The sequence below is a fragment of the Echiichthys vipera genome, assembly GCF_963691815.1.
Source record: "Echiichthys vipera genome assembly, chromosome: 8".
In the NCBI taxonomy this organism is placed as follows: Eukaryota; Metazoa; Chordata; class Actinopteri; order Perciformes; family Trachinidae; genus Echiichthys; species Echiichthys vipera.
Genome location: NC_139833.1, coordinates 30,161,741 through 30,176,519, shown reverse-complemented (window position 1 = coordinate 30,176,519; position 14,779 = coordinate 30,161,741). Strand labels below are relative to the sequence as shown.

The following is a 14,779-nucleotide window of genomic DNA, read 5'->3' as shown; positions in this document are numbered from 1 at the left end:
AAATGGCAGATGTTTTTCACATGTATCTACCTAGGCTCTTGCCTCTGAATATACTTTTCAATTTCAATTTCAATTTTATTTATAGTGCCAAATCATAACAAAAGTTATCTCAGGACAGTTTACAAAGTTGGTAAAGACCACACTCTATACTTTAGAGTATACTATACTGCATTCCTGTATCCTTTAAAAGACTGTCTAAGGACATATGTGATGTGATGTTAGTGTTTTACTTCATGCGTCAGTGCATCACAAGATCTACTCCCAGTAATCTGTTCCCAGCGCCAGTGTGTCAAAGGCCAGTCTGTGATGTGTACGTTTATGAATGGAGGAGGGAGCTCTCTCTTTAAAGGTTTAGTCATGAGGTCATTATATTACAGCTGTTCAGCTCAGGCTTGGAACACAAAAGAGGATCATATTGCATAACAAAGACATAAATCCATATTGCGTTTTATGATGGAGCAGATGAACAACAGAACAATGTACAAAACAGAAATGATGATGCAATCTTCACAAATTGATGTATTGTTTTCTTCATATTTTTACATCCCGTTTTTATCGTCAGACACCAGTTATTTAGCTGGATCCTACTTACATTGTGTACAGTGTGTGTGGATTTTGACCTATTAGCATTGTTGAAAGTAACATAATGTTTATAGATTAAAGAACACGCAAGCACGCAGATGGTTATTAATTTACAGATGACGGTGACACCTACAGAAATAAATGTAAATATGAAAAAAATGCACGCCATGTGAAGTTGCTTTTTGGTTTGTCTCCTGTGTTCTCTCAGGTGATTGAGTCTCTGGGCATCATGATCTACAAGGCTCTGGATTACGGGCTGAAGGAGAATGAGGAGAGGGAGCTCAGCCCTCCCCTGGAGCAGCTGATCGACCTCATGACCAACATGGCCGAGGCCGAGAGGGACGCCTGCCCAGACGAAGGCTATGAGGCCACAGAGGAAGAAGACGAGGCAGAGGATGACCCTGACAACATCTCCAGTGTTCGTGGCTACAGAGATATCCTTGAGGTACGTACAGCGGCTGAGGAAAGCGACTGTAGCTGTACCTCTTCTGCAAACACACCATTGTTGCTGTTGCTTGAGATGTAAAACACCTCACTTCCTGTTTTCAGGTGATTTGATCTGGTAAAGGCTGTCATGCTAACAGCTAATAAGACTCCAGAGTTAAAGCAGCACTCGTAAATGTGTCTGTGTTGACAAGGGATCAAACGACTATGTGTAAGGTGTGCTTCATAGAAGTGCAGCAGCTCATTGTTTTGCTTCAGTCCCTCCGCTCTCATCCACCTGTTTTCCTGCAACAGCACAAAGCTGTTTTTAGAGGAAAAGCTTGGCTACCTGCCCAGCACCAAACTGAAGATAGATAAACTGATTCACTAGCTAGTGAACATAGTGAAATATTTTGTAGGCTAGCTGAACAGCCAGATGTTTCCGTCAGGAGCTGGTCGAAACCAGAACAGAGCAAAAAGGAGAGGGATTATGGTAAATGGACTTGTACTTATAAAGCGCCTTTCTAGTCATCTGACTACTCAAGGCGCTTCACAGTGTCTGTCACATTCACCCATTCACACAGACATTCACACTGATGGCAGTGGACATCTACATACCATCTAATCTGATCTAACGTTTACCGTATCAACTTTATAAGACCATAATAATTCATATCAAATGTGTGTCACTTAAGTTTATTACACAGATTTTTTGAATACTCAGTTCTGATTCAATGACAGCATTCTATCGTCTGCTATTTCTGAGTAGCTGACCGCTGCTGTGTATAACAGGCCGCTGCTATGAATATAGTTCTGATCTGTTATATTGCTCAATGGAACTCACACAAAGGGATGCAGGACCCTGTGTTCAAATGTTAATTTTGAAAGTTTTATACTGAGTGCAGAGGATTACTAAGTACTAGAAAAATCAAAGCATTAATTAATCAATCAATACTAATCAATAACATTAAGAAATGTTTCAGTCCTCTATCCAATTAAGGGCTACTACAACAGCAGCCGCTTTAAACATTCGGAATTTATGGAGAGGTTCACTATATTATTAATTTACCTATTGAAAGTTGTTGCTTACATAAGTAAGTTAGTAATTAAGTAAGTAAGTTCAAGTATTATCACTATAATAGGCTTAAAGAATCAAAGGTAGAAATACACAATATGCAAAATGGCTCCTTTCAGAGTGGTATATTGTTATATCTATTTGTATTATTGGGTTATTATGAGTTTCATTGTTTTTAGCTGCTCAAGGTGGAGTTATTTATACTAAACGGTATACTGTTGGGTGGTTATTATGCATCAAGGTCTCATATATTGTAGTCTCATCATATGTTTTAGACAACAATGTTCATTTGAAAAGTAACCAGTAAAACAACAATTATAATTCCTTTTGCCTTGTGTATTTGGAAATACAGTCCTTGACTGAACAAAATCCACTGATAACTGTCAGGATCACATGATATCAGCGAGGATGACTGTTCAGGAAAAGATGTGTGTGTGAGAAAATTGAAATGTTACACAGAGATTATTACAACAACCACACGGCAGTCTGGCTGCCAGCCTCACCCTCGCTGGGAGTCATGTATCTCTGTTGTCCTAGCATAGAGTCACACTGTTTACATAATGACCACACACACACACACAAACACACACACACACACACACACTCACACACACACACACACACACACACACACACACACACACACACACACACACACACACACACACACACACACACACACACACACACACACACACACACACACTGCTCTCTCTCTTTCTCCAAGGTATCTGAGCAGTGTGGCAGTGTGGTGACCCGATGGCTAGCTAGCTGTCAGTTCTAATCCAGTATTTTTCTAGTCTCAGCACTTTTCCCCCTCAGACCACTCTGTACTCCCTCAGCCCACCTACTGTTCTAACCCCTAGCTGACAGGGAATACACTATTAACTGTCTCCAACAGTGGCATATTTATTTACCCTGAATACAGCATTCACTCCATGTTATTCACACACTTGTGATAGGATGTGTGTAGAATGGAGCTTAAGGAAAGATGGTTGTCTGGTATTTTCTGTGTTCAGTAAAAGGTTCTCTTACTGTGATGCCAAGAGCATGCCAAGCATTGGCGCAGGAAACCTTCTGTTCCTCTGCGAGAGACAAGGACGTATTCTCTTATCACTGTTGGTCTGTGTGTGTGTGTGTGCGTGTGTGTGTGTGTGTGTGGCATAGTTATCTTGTAAATTGTGTTCAGCAGCCAATAGTAGTTGTCTACTGATGTCTGCAAATGTTTGCTTTCTGGGGTATTTCGTTTTTATGCAGCATCTTCACAATTTGACGAAGTATTCAATCTCTTTTCTTTAAAAGTAGCATTACCCCTCTGTGAAAATCCTCACTTAAGTATTATCAGCTGTTTCTCTCTTCTCATTCTACCTGCTAGTGGGACAAGGGATGCAAATTAGCCGCCTGGCTACATTCCCACACATATTAATATGTAAATGTTCATTAATATGTTCTGTCCCATTTTTTAGAAATAAACAAATACAAATGTACTTAAAGTAACAAAAGTGAAAGTATTCATTAGGCTATGCAGTAAAATAGTCCCTGACAGTGTGGGATTCATATCACTACTGCATTTAAAAGAACACTTTACTGCTGTAGATGTTTAATGTTATGGGGAGTTTAATCTACAGAAATGCATCATATTCTATATCATTATTATATGATTCTATATCAGCACTGTTGCCCTTATGCTTTTTGCTCATGGAGGAATTGTCGGGTCTCCATTAATCATAAATAAGTCATGAAGTCTGGTCTAGACCTTCAAGTGTTTTCCCTGCCATTATGTAGGGCCCGGGGGATCCCAACAGCAGCAGGCATTCCTATAGAACAGGTCTATACCTTGATTTTTTCTAAAACAAGCTAATAGCCTTATGTGATTTATCTCATTTACCTTATTTACACCACGGCATGTCATTTCTGTTTCTGCATGGTCCTGTCTTTACAATTTTTCTCTGCTCTCTGTATCGCGCACGGCAGAGTTCACACACACACACACACACACACACACACACACACACACACACACACACACACACACACACACACACTCACACACACACACACACACACACATACACACACACACACACACACACACATACACACACACAGGATAGTTGTCATACAAAGAAATGTTCCAATGTGTAGTTCAATGTACAGTTGAAATAACTGCTGTCATTAAAAGAAACACATGGACACCATGACACCCCCACCTCTGTGTCATAAAGAGTGCAGCTGTTTGAACTGTGGTCTGAACCTCTCTCTCTGTCCTTCACTGTCTCCCTTGTAGCTGTGTACAGCTCATCTGCCCAGTCTATCAGACGCTCCCAGTCACTACCAGGCAGTGTGTCGGGCTCTGTACACAGAAACCAAGGAGCTGGGTACTTTTCTGGAGAAGATCAAGAGTGCCAAAGAGGTGGGTCCTCCTTATCTTCATCGTCGTCGTCACCTCCGTAGGCTTGTACAGCTCTTTTTGATGGATTATGTGCAGTTTAAACCATTAGATATGTGTTTTAGTTGTACTGCATACATATAGCATAGTTGCACTATACAGAACATAGTGGCATAAGCCATTTTGCTTGATAACTGACCTACCAGTCGTTAAAAGCAACCTAGTGCACATGGCACTCCCCTCTAATGAAAGGTTACAGGATGATCACTGACCTTTACATGAAGGACACGGCAAGGCATCTCTCTAGTAGATTTAGTGCTGTGACCTTAGATGCTCCATGCACCCTAGACTTAGACTTAGACTTCTCTAACGTCTCTTTATTCTTCCTTTGGGATGAACTTCCGCAAGGAAATTTAATTTCCAGCAGCTTACAAAAACACCAGGGAGGTATAAAAAATACAGTATAGGATAACCAATAAACTCTTAGCTTAATAAATACAGAAAGTATAAAAAACAATAAACAGTAAACAATAAACTCTTAGTCCAAAATATATGAAGTAGATGTAAGAATACAGGTCAAATAAAATTCACAGAAAGTTAAATCAGATTAGTTAAATACACACAGAAAATATAAAAAAAAAACAGTAAACAATAAAGTCTTAGTCAAATATATATGAGGTAGATGTAAGAATACAGGTCAAATAAAATTCACAGAAAGTTAAATCAGATTAGTTAAATACATACAGAAAATATTTAAAAAAAACAGTAAACAATAAAGTCTTAGTCAAATATATATGAGGTAGATGTAAGAATACAGGTCAAATAAAATTCACAGAAAGTTAAATCAGATTAGTTAAATACATACAGAAAATATTTAAAAAAAACAGTAAACAATAAAGTTTTAGTCAAATATATATGAGGTAGATGTAAGAATACAGGTCAAATAAAATTCACAGAAAGTTAAATCAGATAAGTTAAATAAATACAGAAAATATAAAAAAAAACAGTAAACAATAAAGTCTTAGTCAAATATATATGAGGTAGATGTAAGAATCCAGGTCAAATAAAATCACGTAAAATGAAATCAGCAAAGTTAAATGTAGAGGAAATGTGTAAGATCAAACATGTTTGACTGTGTATGACAGAAATGAGCAGTAAGATTAAAGTATTGCACTTAAGTGGTGGATAAAGTTATTGCACAGAGAAAAGAAGATAAGTGTCCAGGTGTGTAAGAGTAGATTATTAATGTCACAGTGAGTGGCTCCCACTCCTTCTGTCCTCTTTATTTCCTCCTCCCCCCGAGTAAGGAGTTGGAGAGTGTGATGGCCTGAGGTTGACCCTACTAATCAACATGAATCTCACTCCCTGTGGGTACTGTTGGTGGGCCATTCCACTGAATCAGGGCCTTTTCTGCCTCCAGGACATATTGTGCATACATATGAGTATTGGAATCATAATAAATATGCATGAAGAGTATTGGTATCATAATAAATATGCATGAAGAGTATCATAAGGTGCGTTTCCACTATGGTCGACTTCCCTAAATGAGGCGGGTCCATCTCGCCAAAAACACACCTAATTTGCATGTGAGTCGCTCAGGAGGCCGTTTGACCGAGTAGAAAGAGGCTCTATGTGAGAGCAGGGCCTCTGTTGTCCTCTGAGATTGGATTGGTTGCTGATTGGATGAAGCTCTCAGCGGGATGTGACGTGTGGTAGAACAGACGCCACAACAACACGGCGAAGTAGAACAGACACTTTTATCCTGGGCACGGATTCTGGGTTGAATCTGAATCTGAATCTGAATCTGTCTTTCTCTTTCTCTCTCTCTCTCTCTCTCTCTCTCTCTCTCTCTCCTATTTACACAGAAATGCGCACGCATGCACATTTTTGTAGTGGAAACACAGCGAGTGAACGGCCATTTGAGAGGGCGTGGCCTGAAACTTTCCAGGAGGCCACTCTATATACGCCTAATGGAAACAAACATATAAACATATTTTATATTATCAAGTAAATTGTACTGCACTTTGTCCTTTTGTCCGTTATGTAAAAGCTTGAAAAAATGGGATTCCCACCCCTCCCTCAACCTCAAAAAAACATTAAAAGATAAAATTATATTTCAACAAAAACAATGAAACAAGGACACTTACTCATACCTGGAAGGAGAGAGCCCCCCCCCCGTTGAGTTACTTTAATTATTTTTACTGTAATCTACAGTTTTTGCTCTATTTTTGTTTCATTGTACCGTAATTATCTACTTATGTTATATGTTATTTATTCAATTACTTAGTTGTTTACTGTGACTACGTCTGGCATGGGTTGTTTTCATCTTAAAGCAGTTGCACTGACGTGTTATACAACTGTTGTATTTTTTCCTTACTATCTGTCTGCAAAACTCAATAAAAAATGTCGCCAAAAAATAATAACAAAACAAATAAAACCCAATGAATTGATGCTGTTAAAGGGAATTTTATCAAGACAGTTAATAAAAGTTACAGTGCAGTACAAGCAGTTCATACATTGTTTTATTTACTGGAAGGCTGCGGAAGTCTTCTGAGACCTGCATCAGACCTGCAGTTTTCTGGAAGTTTGTTCCAGATTTATGGAGCATAAAAACTGAACGCTGCCTCTCCATGTTTAGTCCTGACTCTGGGGACACAGAGCAGACCTGTCCCATGTTTAGTCCTGACTCTGGGGACACCGAGCAGACCTGTCCCATGTTTAGTCCTGACTCTGGGGACACCGAGCAGACCTGTCCCATGTTTAGTCCTGACTCTGGGGACACAGAGCAGACCTGTCCCATGTTTAGTCCTGACTCTGGGGACACAGAGCAGACCTGTCCCGTGTTTAGTCCTGACTCTGGGGACACAGAGCAGACCTGTCCCATGTTTAGTCCTGACTCTGGGGACTCAGAGCAGACCTGTCCCATGTTTAGTCCTGACTCTCGGGACACAGAGCAGACCCGTCCCATGTTTAGATCTTACTCTGGGGACACAGAACAGACCTGTCCCATGTTTAGTCCTGACTCTGGGGACACAGAGCAGACCTGTCCCATGTTTAGTCCTGACTCTGGGGACACAGAACAGACCTGTCCCATGTTTAGTCCTGACTCTGGGGACACAGAGAGGACCTGTCCCATGTTTAGTCCTGACTCTGGGGACACAGAGCAGACCTGTCCCATGTTTAGTCCTGACTCTGGGGACACAGAGCAGACCTGTCCCATGTTTAGTCCTGACTCTGGGGACACAGAGCAGACCTGTCCCATGTTTAGTCCTGACTCTGGGGACACAGAGTAGACCTGTCCCATGTTTAGTCCTGACTCTGAGGACACAGAGCAGACCCGTCCCATGTTTAGTCCTGACTCTGGGGACACAGAGCAGACCTGTCCCATGTTTAGTCCAAACTCTGAGGACACAGAGCAGACCTGTCCCATGTTTAGTCCTGACTCTTGGGACACAGAGCAGACCTGTCCCATGTTTAGTCCTGAATCTGGGGACACAGAGCAGACCTGTCCCATGTTTAGTCCTGACTCTGGGGACACAGAGCGGACCTGTCCCAGAGGGTCTGAGAGGTCTGGATGGTTCGTAGCTGAGCAGAAGATCTAAAATGTATTTTGGTCCAAAACCATTCAGTGCTTTGTAAACCAACAGAAGTATTTTGAAATCAATTCTTTGACTGACAGGAAGCCAGTGTAAAGATCTGAGGACCAGAGTGATATGAATCAACTTTTTTGGTCTCAGTGAGGACTTGAGCAGCAGCGTTCTGGATAAACTGCAGCTGCCTGATGGAATTTTTAGGGAGACCTGTAAAGACCCTGTTACAGTAGTCGAGCCTGCTGAAGATAAATGCATGGACACGTTTTTCCAAGTCCTGCTGACACATAAGTCCTTTAACCCTTAATATATTCTTTAGGCTGACTTTGTAATTGTTCTAATGTGGCTGTTGAAGTTCAGTCAATGATAACATCTAAGTCTCAGGCTTGGTTTGTGGTTTTTAGCAATACTGTTTGAAGCAGGGTGCTCACTTTTGATCGTTCTTCCTTGGCTTCAAAAACAGTTATTTCAGTTAACACTAAACTTTATCATGAAATAGAATGATCAGAATTCTTCAGAAATCTGATTTCTTTTGTATTATTGTGTGACTCTATTTCCAATTTAGACATAAAATAACTTCCTCTCATCCAAAATATTTTAGCTAACCCCGTAACTTCTTTATGTCTGTGTTTTTCTGATGTGTGTTAAGATGGATTCCATTTTCTTTTTCCACATGTACTACAAACCAAATTTACCTAAGGGTACAAATAAATATCCTGAACTTGAAACTGAATTATATGAGTGACTGGAGACCCATCCTGACAGAATCGATCTACATGTTCTTATGAAAACCAACGGACATATGTGTTATCACCATTTCTGGCTCTGATGAAAACAGAAGAGGAAACTTATCTGGCTGTCAACAGCAGAACCAACAATACCACTTGGGAACGCTAGGGAGATGGGAAACTATCTGTTCGCACTTTAACTTTAACAACCAGTCTAGAGTTGTAGGATGCCAGTTTTTCTCTCTGCTTTGGTGTGTTAAAAGTTCAAATGAGAAAATCAGCAGAGCATAAAAGTCCCATTGGAGTGAGCCTTCTTTCCTGTTTCAGTAATAAGTCATCATTTTAGATTGGAAGGGCTGGACTGTAGCATGTAATAGGCATAAACAACAGTCAGACAGCTGTGTTTCCTGTGTGACAGAGCAGAGGCGGTCATCTGATACAGAACGGCATCTCCAGCAATGACTGTGCATAAAGAAATGAATGGACAGTGCATAGCCTTTATCCCTCATTCTATGACATAACACCAAATAACTCTGACTCACAGCTTTCACTTACAGCTTATCCTCATTTACTATTTGCTTATAACATGTAGGAACATGTGGACAAAAACAGACGTGTTTAAGATAGTTTACATCAAATAGAAGCTCCAATTTATGTCAAAAATCAGGTTTGTGCATAAAGCATCACATGGAGAAATGTTGCTATTGAGGAACATCATTTAAAAGCATCATAAGAATACTATAATCGCCCATAGTTCAAAAATAGTTACATTAAAATGCACTACTTTGCCACTGCAGAGAACAACTGTTCTGTCTCTGTTTCCTGTATAGAAACATTGTGTTATTATTGTGTATATTGGTGGTGCACATTTGAAGTTCTATCAAGATATAAAGGTATAAATGGCGATACATTTAACACTGGGTAATATTTTAATATAACCTAAAAAAAACAATCAAAAATGATAAATAAACCCTCAACTATAATTGCCGTTGTATTGCCATTTAATCTGTCAATTGTGCATTTTTTAGGTATAGGTGTATTGATGAGGTCTCGTTCTTTGAAATGTAAGATGCAAAAAAAGGTTAGAATGACTTCTGGGAGGAGGTTAGAGCCATGAACAGCTGTAAAATGTCGTTACCGTCAAATATTCCAGGAGTCAGTGGCTCAGATGCTATCTGCCAGATGTGGCAACACAATAATGAGTTGTTTAATTGTATCGGGAGGAATAGTTTGAGGTGGAAAAGTGTTGATACTAATGAAGATGTGGTTATTCATTACAGGTACAGTCTGCAGTATTGGGTTAAGATGACGATAAAGCGTGTGGCGCTGACAAAATAACCGCCAAACATCAAAGATATGCTTGGAAGAAACGTATTCCTCTGCTTGCTATCTGTATGACGGACCTCTTACTCTCTGCCTGAATCTATCTTACCTGTGTTATTACCTGTTATCAAATATAAAGCAGGCAAAATAAACAGCATGGGGAATTATAGGCCTCTAGCCCTAGCTAGGTTGTCTCTAAAGTATTGGAGAGAATTCAACAGTGCATTCCTACCACTGACAACCAATATAGTTTTAAACGTCAACAAGGTACAGACGAAATTTTAGATCATTATAATAGTCTGTATCATTCTAACCTTTTCAACAGAGTTCTTCAAGGTGAAATTGTGTCCGTTATTTTCCCTTCTTTTTAATGTGTATATGGATGATTTGTCACAACAGTTAAATGCATTCAATACTGGTTGTCGATTGGCAAAATTGATGAGATTAAATATCTCGGCCATCATATTGTTAATAATTTAGCAGATGATCGAGACATCCACAGACAGTGTTGTGAGATATATGCTCAAGCTAAAATGCTTTTACGTAAATTTAGAGCGGTTTTCAGATCTTGGTTGGCTCTCTCTGTTTGGCTGTTGGACTGAGGGTGGTACCTTAAGGACAATCTCACCATAGCTCCCAGTGTTCGGCAAAACTACTTCCAAACTTTTAACGTGAACTAGGGGCCTCTGTCTGAGACAATGTCCGCTGAAATTCTATGGATCCAGAACACATCAGTCATCAACAGTTCCGCAGTTTCAGCAGCAGAGGGTAGATGATCCACAGTCATTAGTATAGTGTCTTTACCTCAGGATGGTTGCGATCTGGTCACAAAATCCAAGGCAATGGGTGACCACGGATGGGTGGGCACTGGGAGTAGACGGAGGAGGAGGAGACCAGCAGGTGGCCGATGGGTACACACGGTACAGGACTTGGGTGTCAGATGACATAGTTGGCCAACAGAAGTGGCATGGTAGAAGAGTCAAGGAGCGGAAAGTACCAGGATGGCAGGTGAACCAGGATGTGTGACCTCACTTGATGACATGAGGGCAGACAGAGACAGGCACAAACATACAACCCTCGGGACCATCACCAGGATCTGGATTAGTACGAAGAGCTGTCCTTACCAAGGACTATATCTCCGAAATCAGGGAACCAATAAGACAAGATGGAGGGAGGATGGTGTCTGGGACAGGAGGACTGTCCATGTCATTGAGAAACTATCTGGATAAGGCATCAGGCTTAACATTCTTGCTCCCTGACTGATAAGTAAGGATGAATTTGAACCAGCCAAAGAACAAAGCCCACTGGGCTTGGCAAGAGTTCAAACGTTTAGAACTTTGGATGTAAGCCAAATTTTTATAATCGGTCATACCGAGAAAGGTGAGTCCACCCAGAATGTTCTCAATTCATCTTTAACCATAGCTTGGAATATGGCCTGTGCATTCGTTAATCCAAACAGCATTACCAGGTACTCCCAGAGGTGTCTTGAATGCTTTTTTCTCTCAACCCCTTCTCTTATACGCACCAAGGGGTGTAGATGTAGCGCCATCGAGGGGGTTCAAAAGCAGAGTTAATGAGGGGTTATGGATATTTATTTTTAACTGTGATATTGTTCAAAACCCCAAAAGTCAATACAGGGTCTCAGGGTCTTATCTTTCTTGCCCACTAAAAAGAACCCGGCACTGAGAGTAGAAGAGGAAGGGCGTATGATACCTGAGTTCAGGGAGTTTGTTATGTAGGTCACGATGCCAGTGGAGAGGTTGTAGAGCCTTCTAGTGGGAAGCAGGGCTCCAGGCAGCAGCTCATTGGCCCAGTCGTAACTCGACTGACAAGATGGCGGTGCTAATAGAGCCCTGGCGCAAGCTAAGCAGTCCGTTGCTAGTGTTGTGGCTTGTAATAGTCAAAGACAGAAGTCATCTTGTTGGAAAATACTTCAAAAGTGGCACCGGCAGTGAGTGGGCTATGCCAAAAAGCTGTCCCCCCGGCCCTAGCCCTCCCAGTGAGCAAACCCAACACATAGGCAATTTTAGCTCTGTTAGTACTATAAGTCAATAAGAAAAGGAAAGACTTACAGTTACCTAAGTTACCGTCGTAACGTTTAGGGGCTGAAACAAAAGGCTCACAGGGATGAAAGGCACCCACTGGTTCTGCGGCAATCTGAGGAGAGATGGAAGAACACAGAAGCATTAGCTACACAAGCTAACAATAAGGACACAAGGGCAAAACACGGAGGAGCCAGTATGCAGACTACCACACAGACCGATGAAACGAGGAGGGAAGTAGGAGGGAATCCAGAGGCTTTATAGAAGCGTTTATTGCTGAAGAGTGGATTCACCTGGCGTGACATTGGCACTCCTGTTTGTATATATGTGTATGTTTATGAATTGTACTATATATTAATTGGTATATTTTTGTATTTATTTTGCTACTTTTTTAGGGTCCATAGTACAACCCTCCGTTGTGTCCTGAATAAAAAGCATTGTCATTATTATTATTATTATTATTATTATTATTACTACCTACATTTAAAAAAACTATTTCTGTTATCTAAAGTTAGCGTATCCCAGAATTGATTTGGCATGAATGGGGTCACTTGGGGGGACTTGACAGTAGTGAGTGAAGGACAAAATACCAGCAATCAGCAACTTTGATACAAATTGTCCAAGTGTACGTCACTGGTGTTGTCCATACAGTGTGATGAAGCTGCAGTGTGTGGATGACATGCTCACACACCCTGCAGGGCTGGCAGGTGAAGTGACATGTTTGCTGTTCATGTCCGACGTAGATGACAATATCTGGAGACAAGCTGACTCTCGTTCTGCTAAAACCACTAAGTTCAGCCTCTCAAAGCAAATATTCATAGGGGCATGATTCGAAACGCCTATTGTAGTTATAGGAGGGTCAATGATGTACTAACGTGTTTCCCACTTGTCCACATACCACCCTTGATAAATATTTCTTTAGTGTGTTAATAGTATGCTGTCTGTTATGGGTCATGTGGCAGGTGATTATGAGGGTTGTTTTCCTCTTTGGCTTTGTGTCTCTTCAGGAGCATTTTGGAGCTCAGCTGTGGCTTGGGACATTTCCCATGAGGAGTGGTGTGTGTGTGTGTACGTGTGTGTGCGTGTGCGTGTATGTTTGCGTGTGTGTGTGTGTTCACCTCAGGGTTTCTTCCTGCTATGCACTACTGCTGCCCTTTTAGTGAGCATAATGCATCTGAATGAATAGAGGGTATTTGGTTGCTTACATAACTCTCTGTTAGAAGAGAGGACTTATTGCAGGGTGGAGAAGGCTGAGAAAGAAGCCTCTGAAATAAGAAAATTGGGTACTGCAGCCCTTTTAGCCTAGATAGTGCATCATCTAGAAATTCCTCAAAAACTATGCAGTGGATTGACATTGGTACATTTATGGACTCTCCATAGGCTTAATTGGAATCTCTGATTCTCTGACTTTTCATCAAGCACCATGATTTGGGGCCCGTTTCACAAAGCGCTTCCCCGTTGCCATGGTGACTCGTCGAATCAGGGCTCCATTGATGCTGTCTTTTTATACTTGTGGTGCATGCGCTTAACTCCAGGTCAAACTACTCCGAGTTGATCAACCTAACGCAAATCAGCTGTTCTGGAACCGAAAACTCAGAGTTTCCTATCTCAGAGTAGATCAACTCAGAGTTCAGGGTTAGACTCAGAGTTTGTTGAACCTGCTTTGTGAAACGGACCCCTGGTCAAACTTGCAATGTGTCCAATCACCACCAAATGTTCTTTGTGTTTAGTATACTAAACTAAGATGGTGTTAGATCAAAGCACCACTCTACAGCTTCATAAAGCTCCTAGCATGGCTAACTCTTCTATTTAGACAAACTGTACCATGTCAAATCCATTACCCTGTGTAAATGGTTGTTAAATGTATAAGAATACAGTTAAATTGCAATAGACACAAGGAGGAAATCCAGGATCAAATGTATGTCAACAATAAGATTCATCGTCTCCAAACTGTTGTGAAGCCTCATGGTGAGTATGAGGCAAGGTCATTTAGACCTCTGTGTGTCTGTGTCTGTGTGTGTATGCATGTAAATGTGTGAATGCATACACACAGTGTGTATCCACGGTGTGTGTGTGTGTGTTTGTGTGTGTGTGTGTGTGTGTGTGTGTGTGTGTGTGTGTGTGTGTGTGTGTATACACAGAGGTAAGATGGGCTCTGAGCAGCCGGCCCACCCCCACTTCCCAGCCTGTAAGGCCGAGCTGTGCTGTCCCACAGTGGGTCCTGTTTATCCGTCCACCACTGCCAGCCATGGCTGCCAAAGAGTTGCTTTGTCCCTCCACAAAGACGCCTCATGCTTCTAGAGAATCACAGAAAAGCAGGCAGCTAGATATTGGTAATTCACAGAAACAACTCTAGCTCCTATTTGCTCATGGATAAGTGCTTCTTGTCCATTGTTCCAACCTAAAAATGAATAACAACTTAAGCAGAATTACTAGCAAAAAAATGAGGTTGTAGATGCAGTTAGTAACTGCCCTAATTGTTCATGTGGACTTGAACTGTTGGTTTTGTCCACACAGTTGCTGGGCGTGTTTGAATTAAAATGCTGTCCCCATCAAGTGCAGAGAGCACTGCTTAATCAAACCGTTTGAAATGTAAATGTGTGGCTTTGATGTGATTTCATGATGGG

General features: G+C 41.2%; 1 protein-coding gene across 1 annotated transcript in view; it reads left to right on the top strand.

The window, feature by feature from the left end:
• LOC310950260 (protein spire homolog 1-like) overlaps window positions 1-14,779 on the top strand; it is a gene marked incomplete at both ends in the record, with an annotated part of 56,155 nt that overhangs the window by 22,929 nt on the left and 18,447 nt on the right. The window contains 2 exon segments of the mRNA XM_083917963.1: window positions 791-1,027; window positions 4,368-4,493. Coding sequence (XP_083774089.1) covers window positions 791-1,027; window positions 4,368-4,493 — 363 coding nt within the window.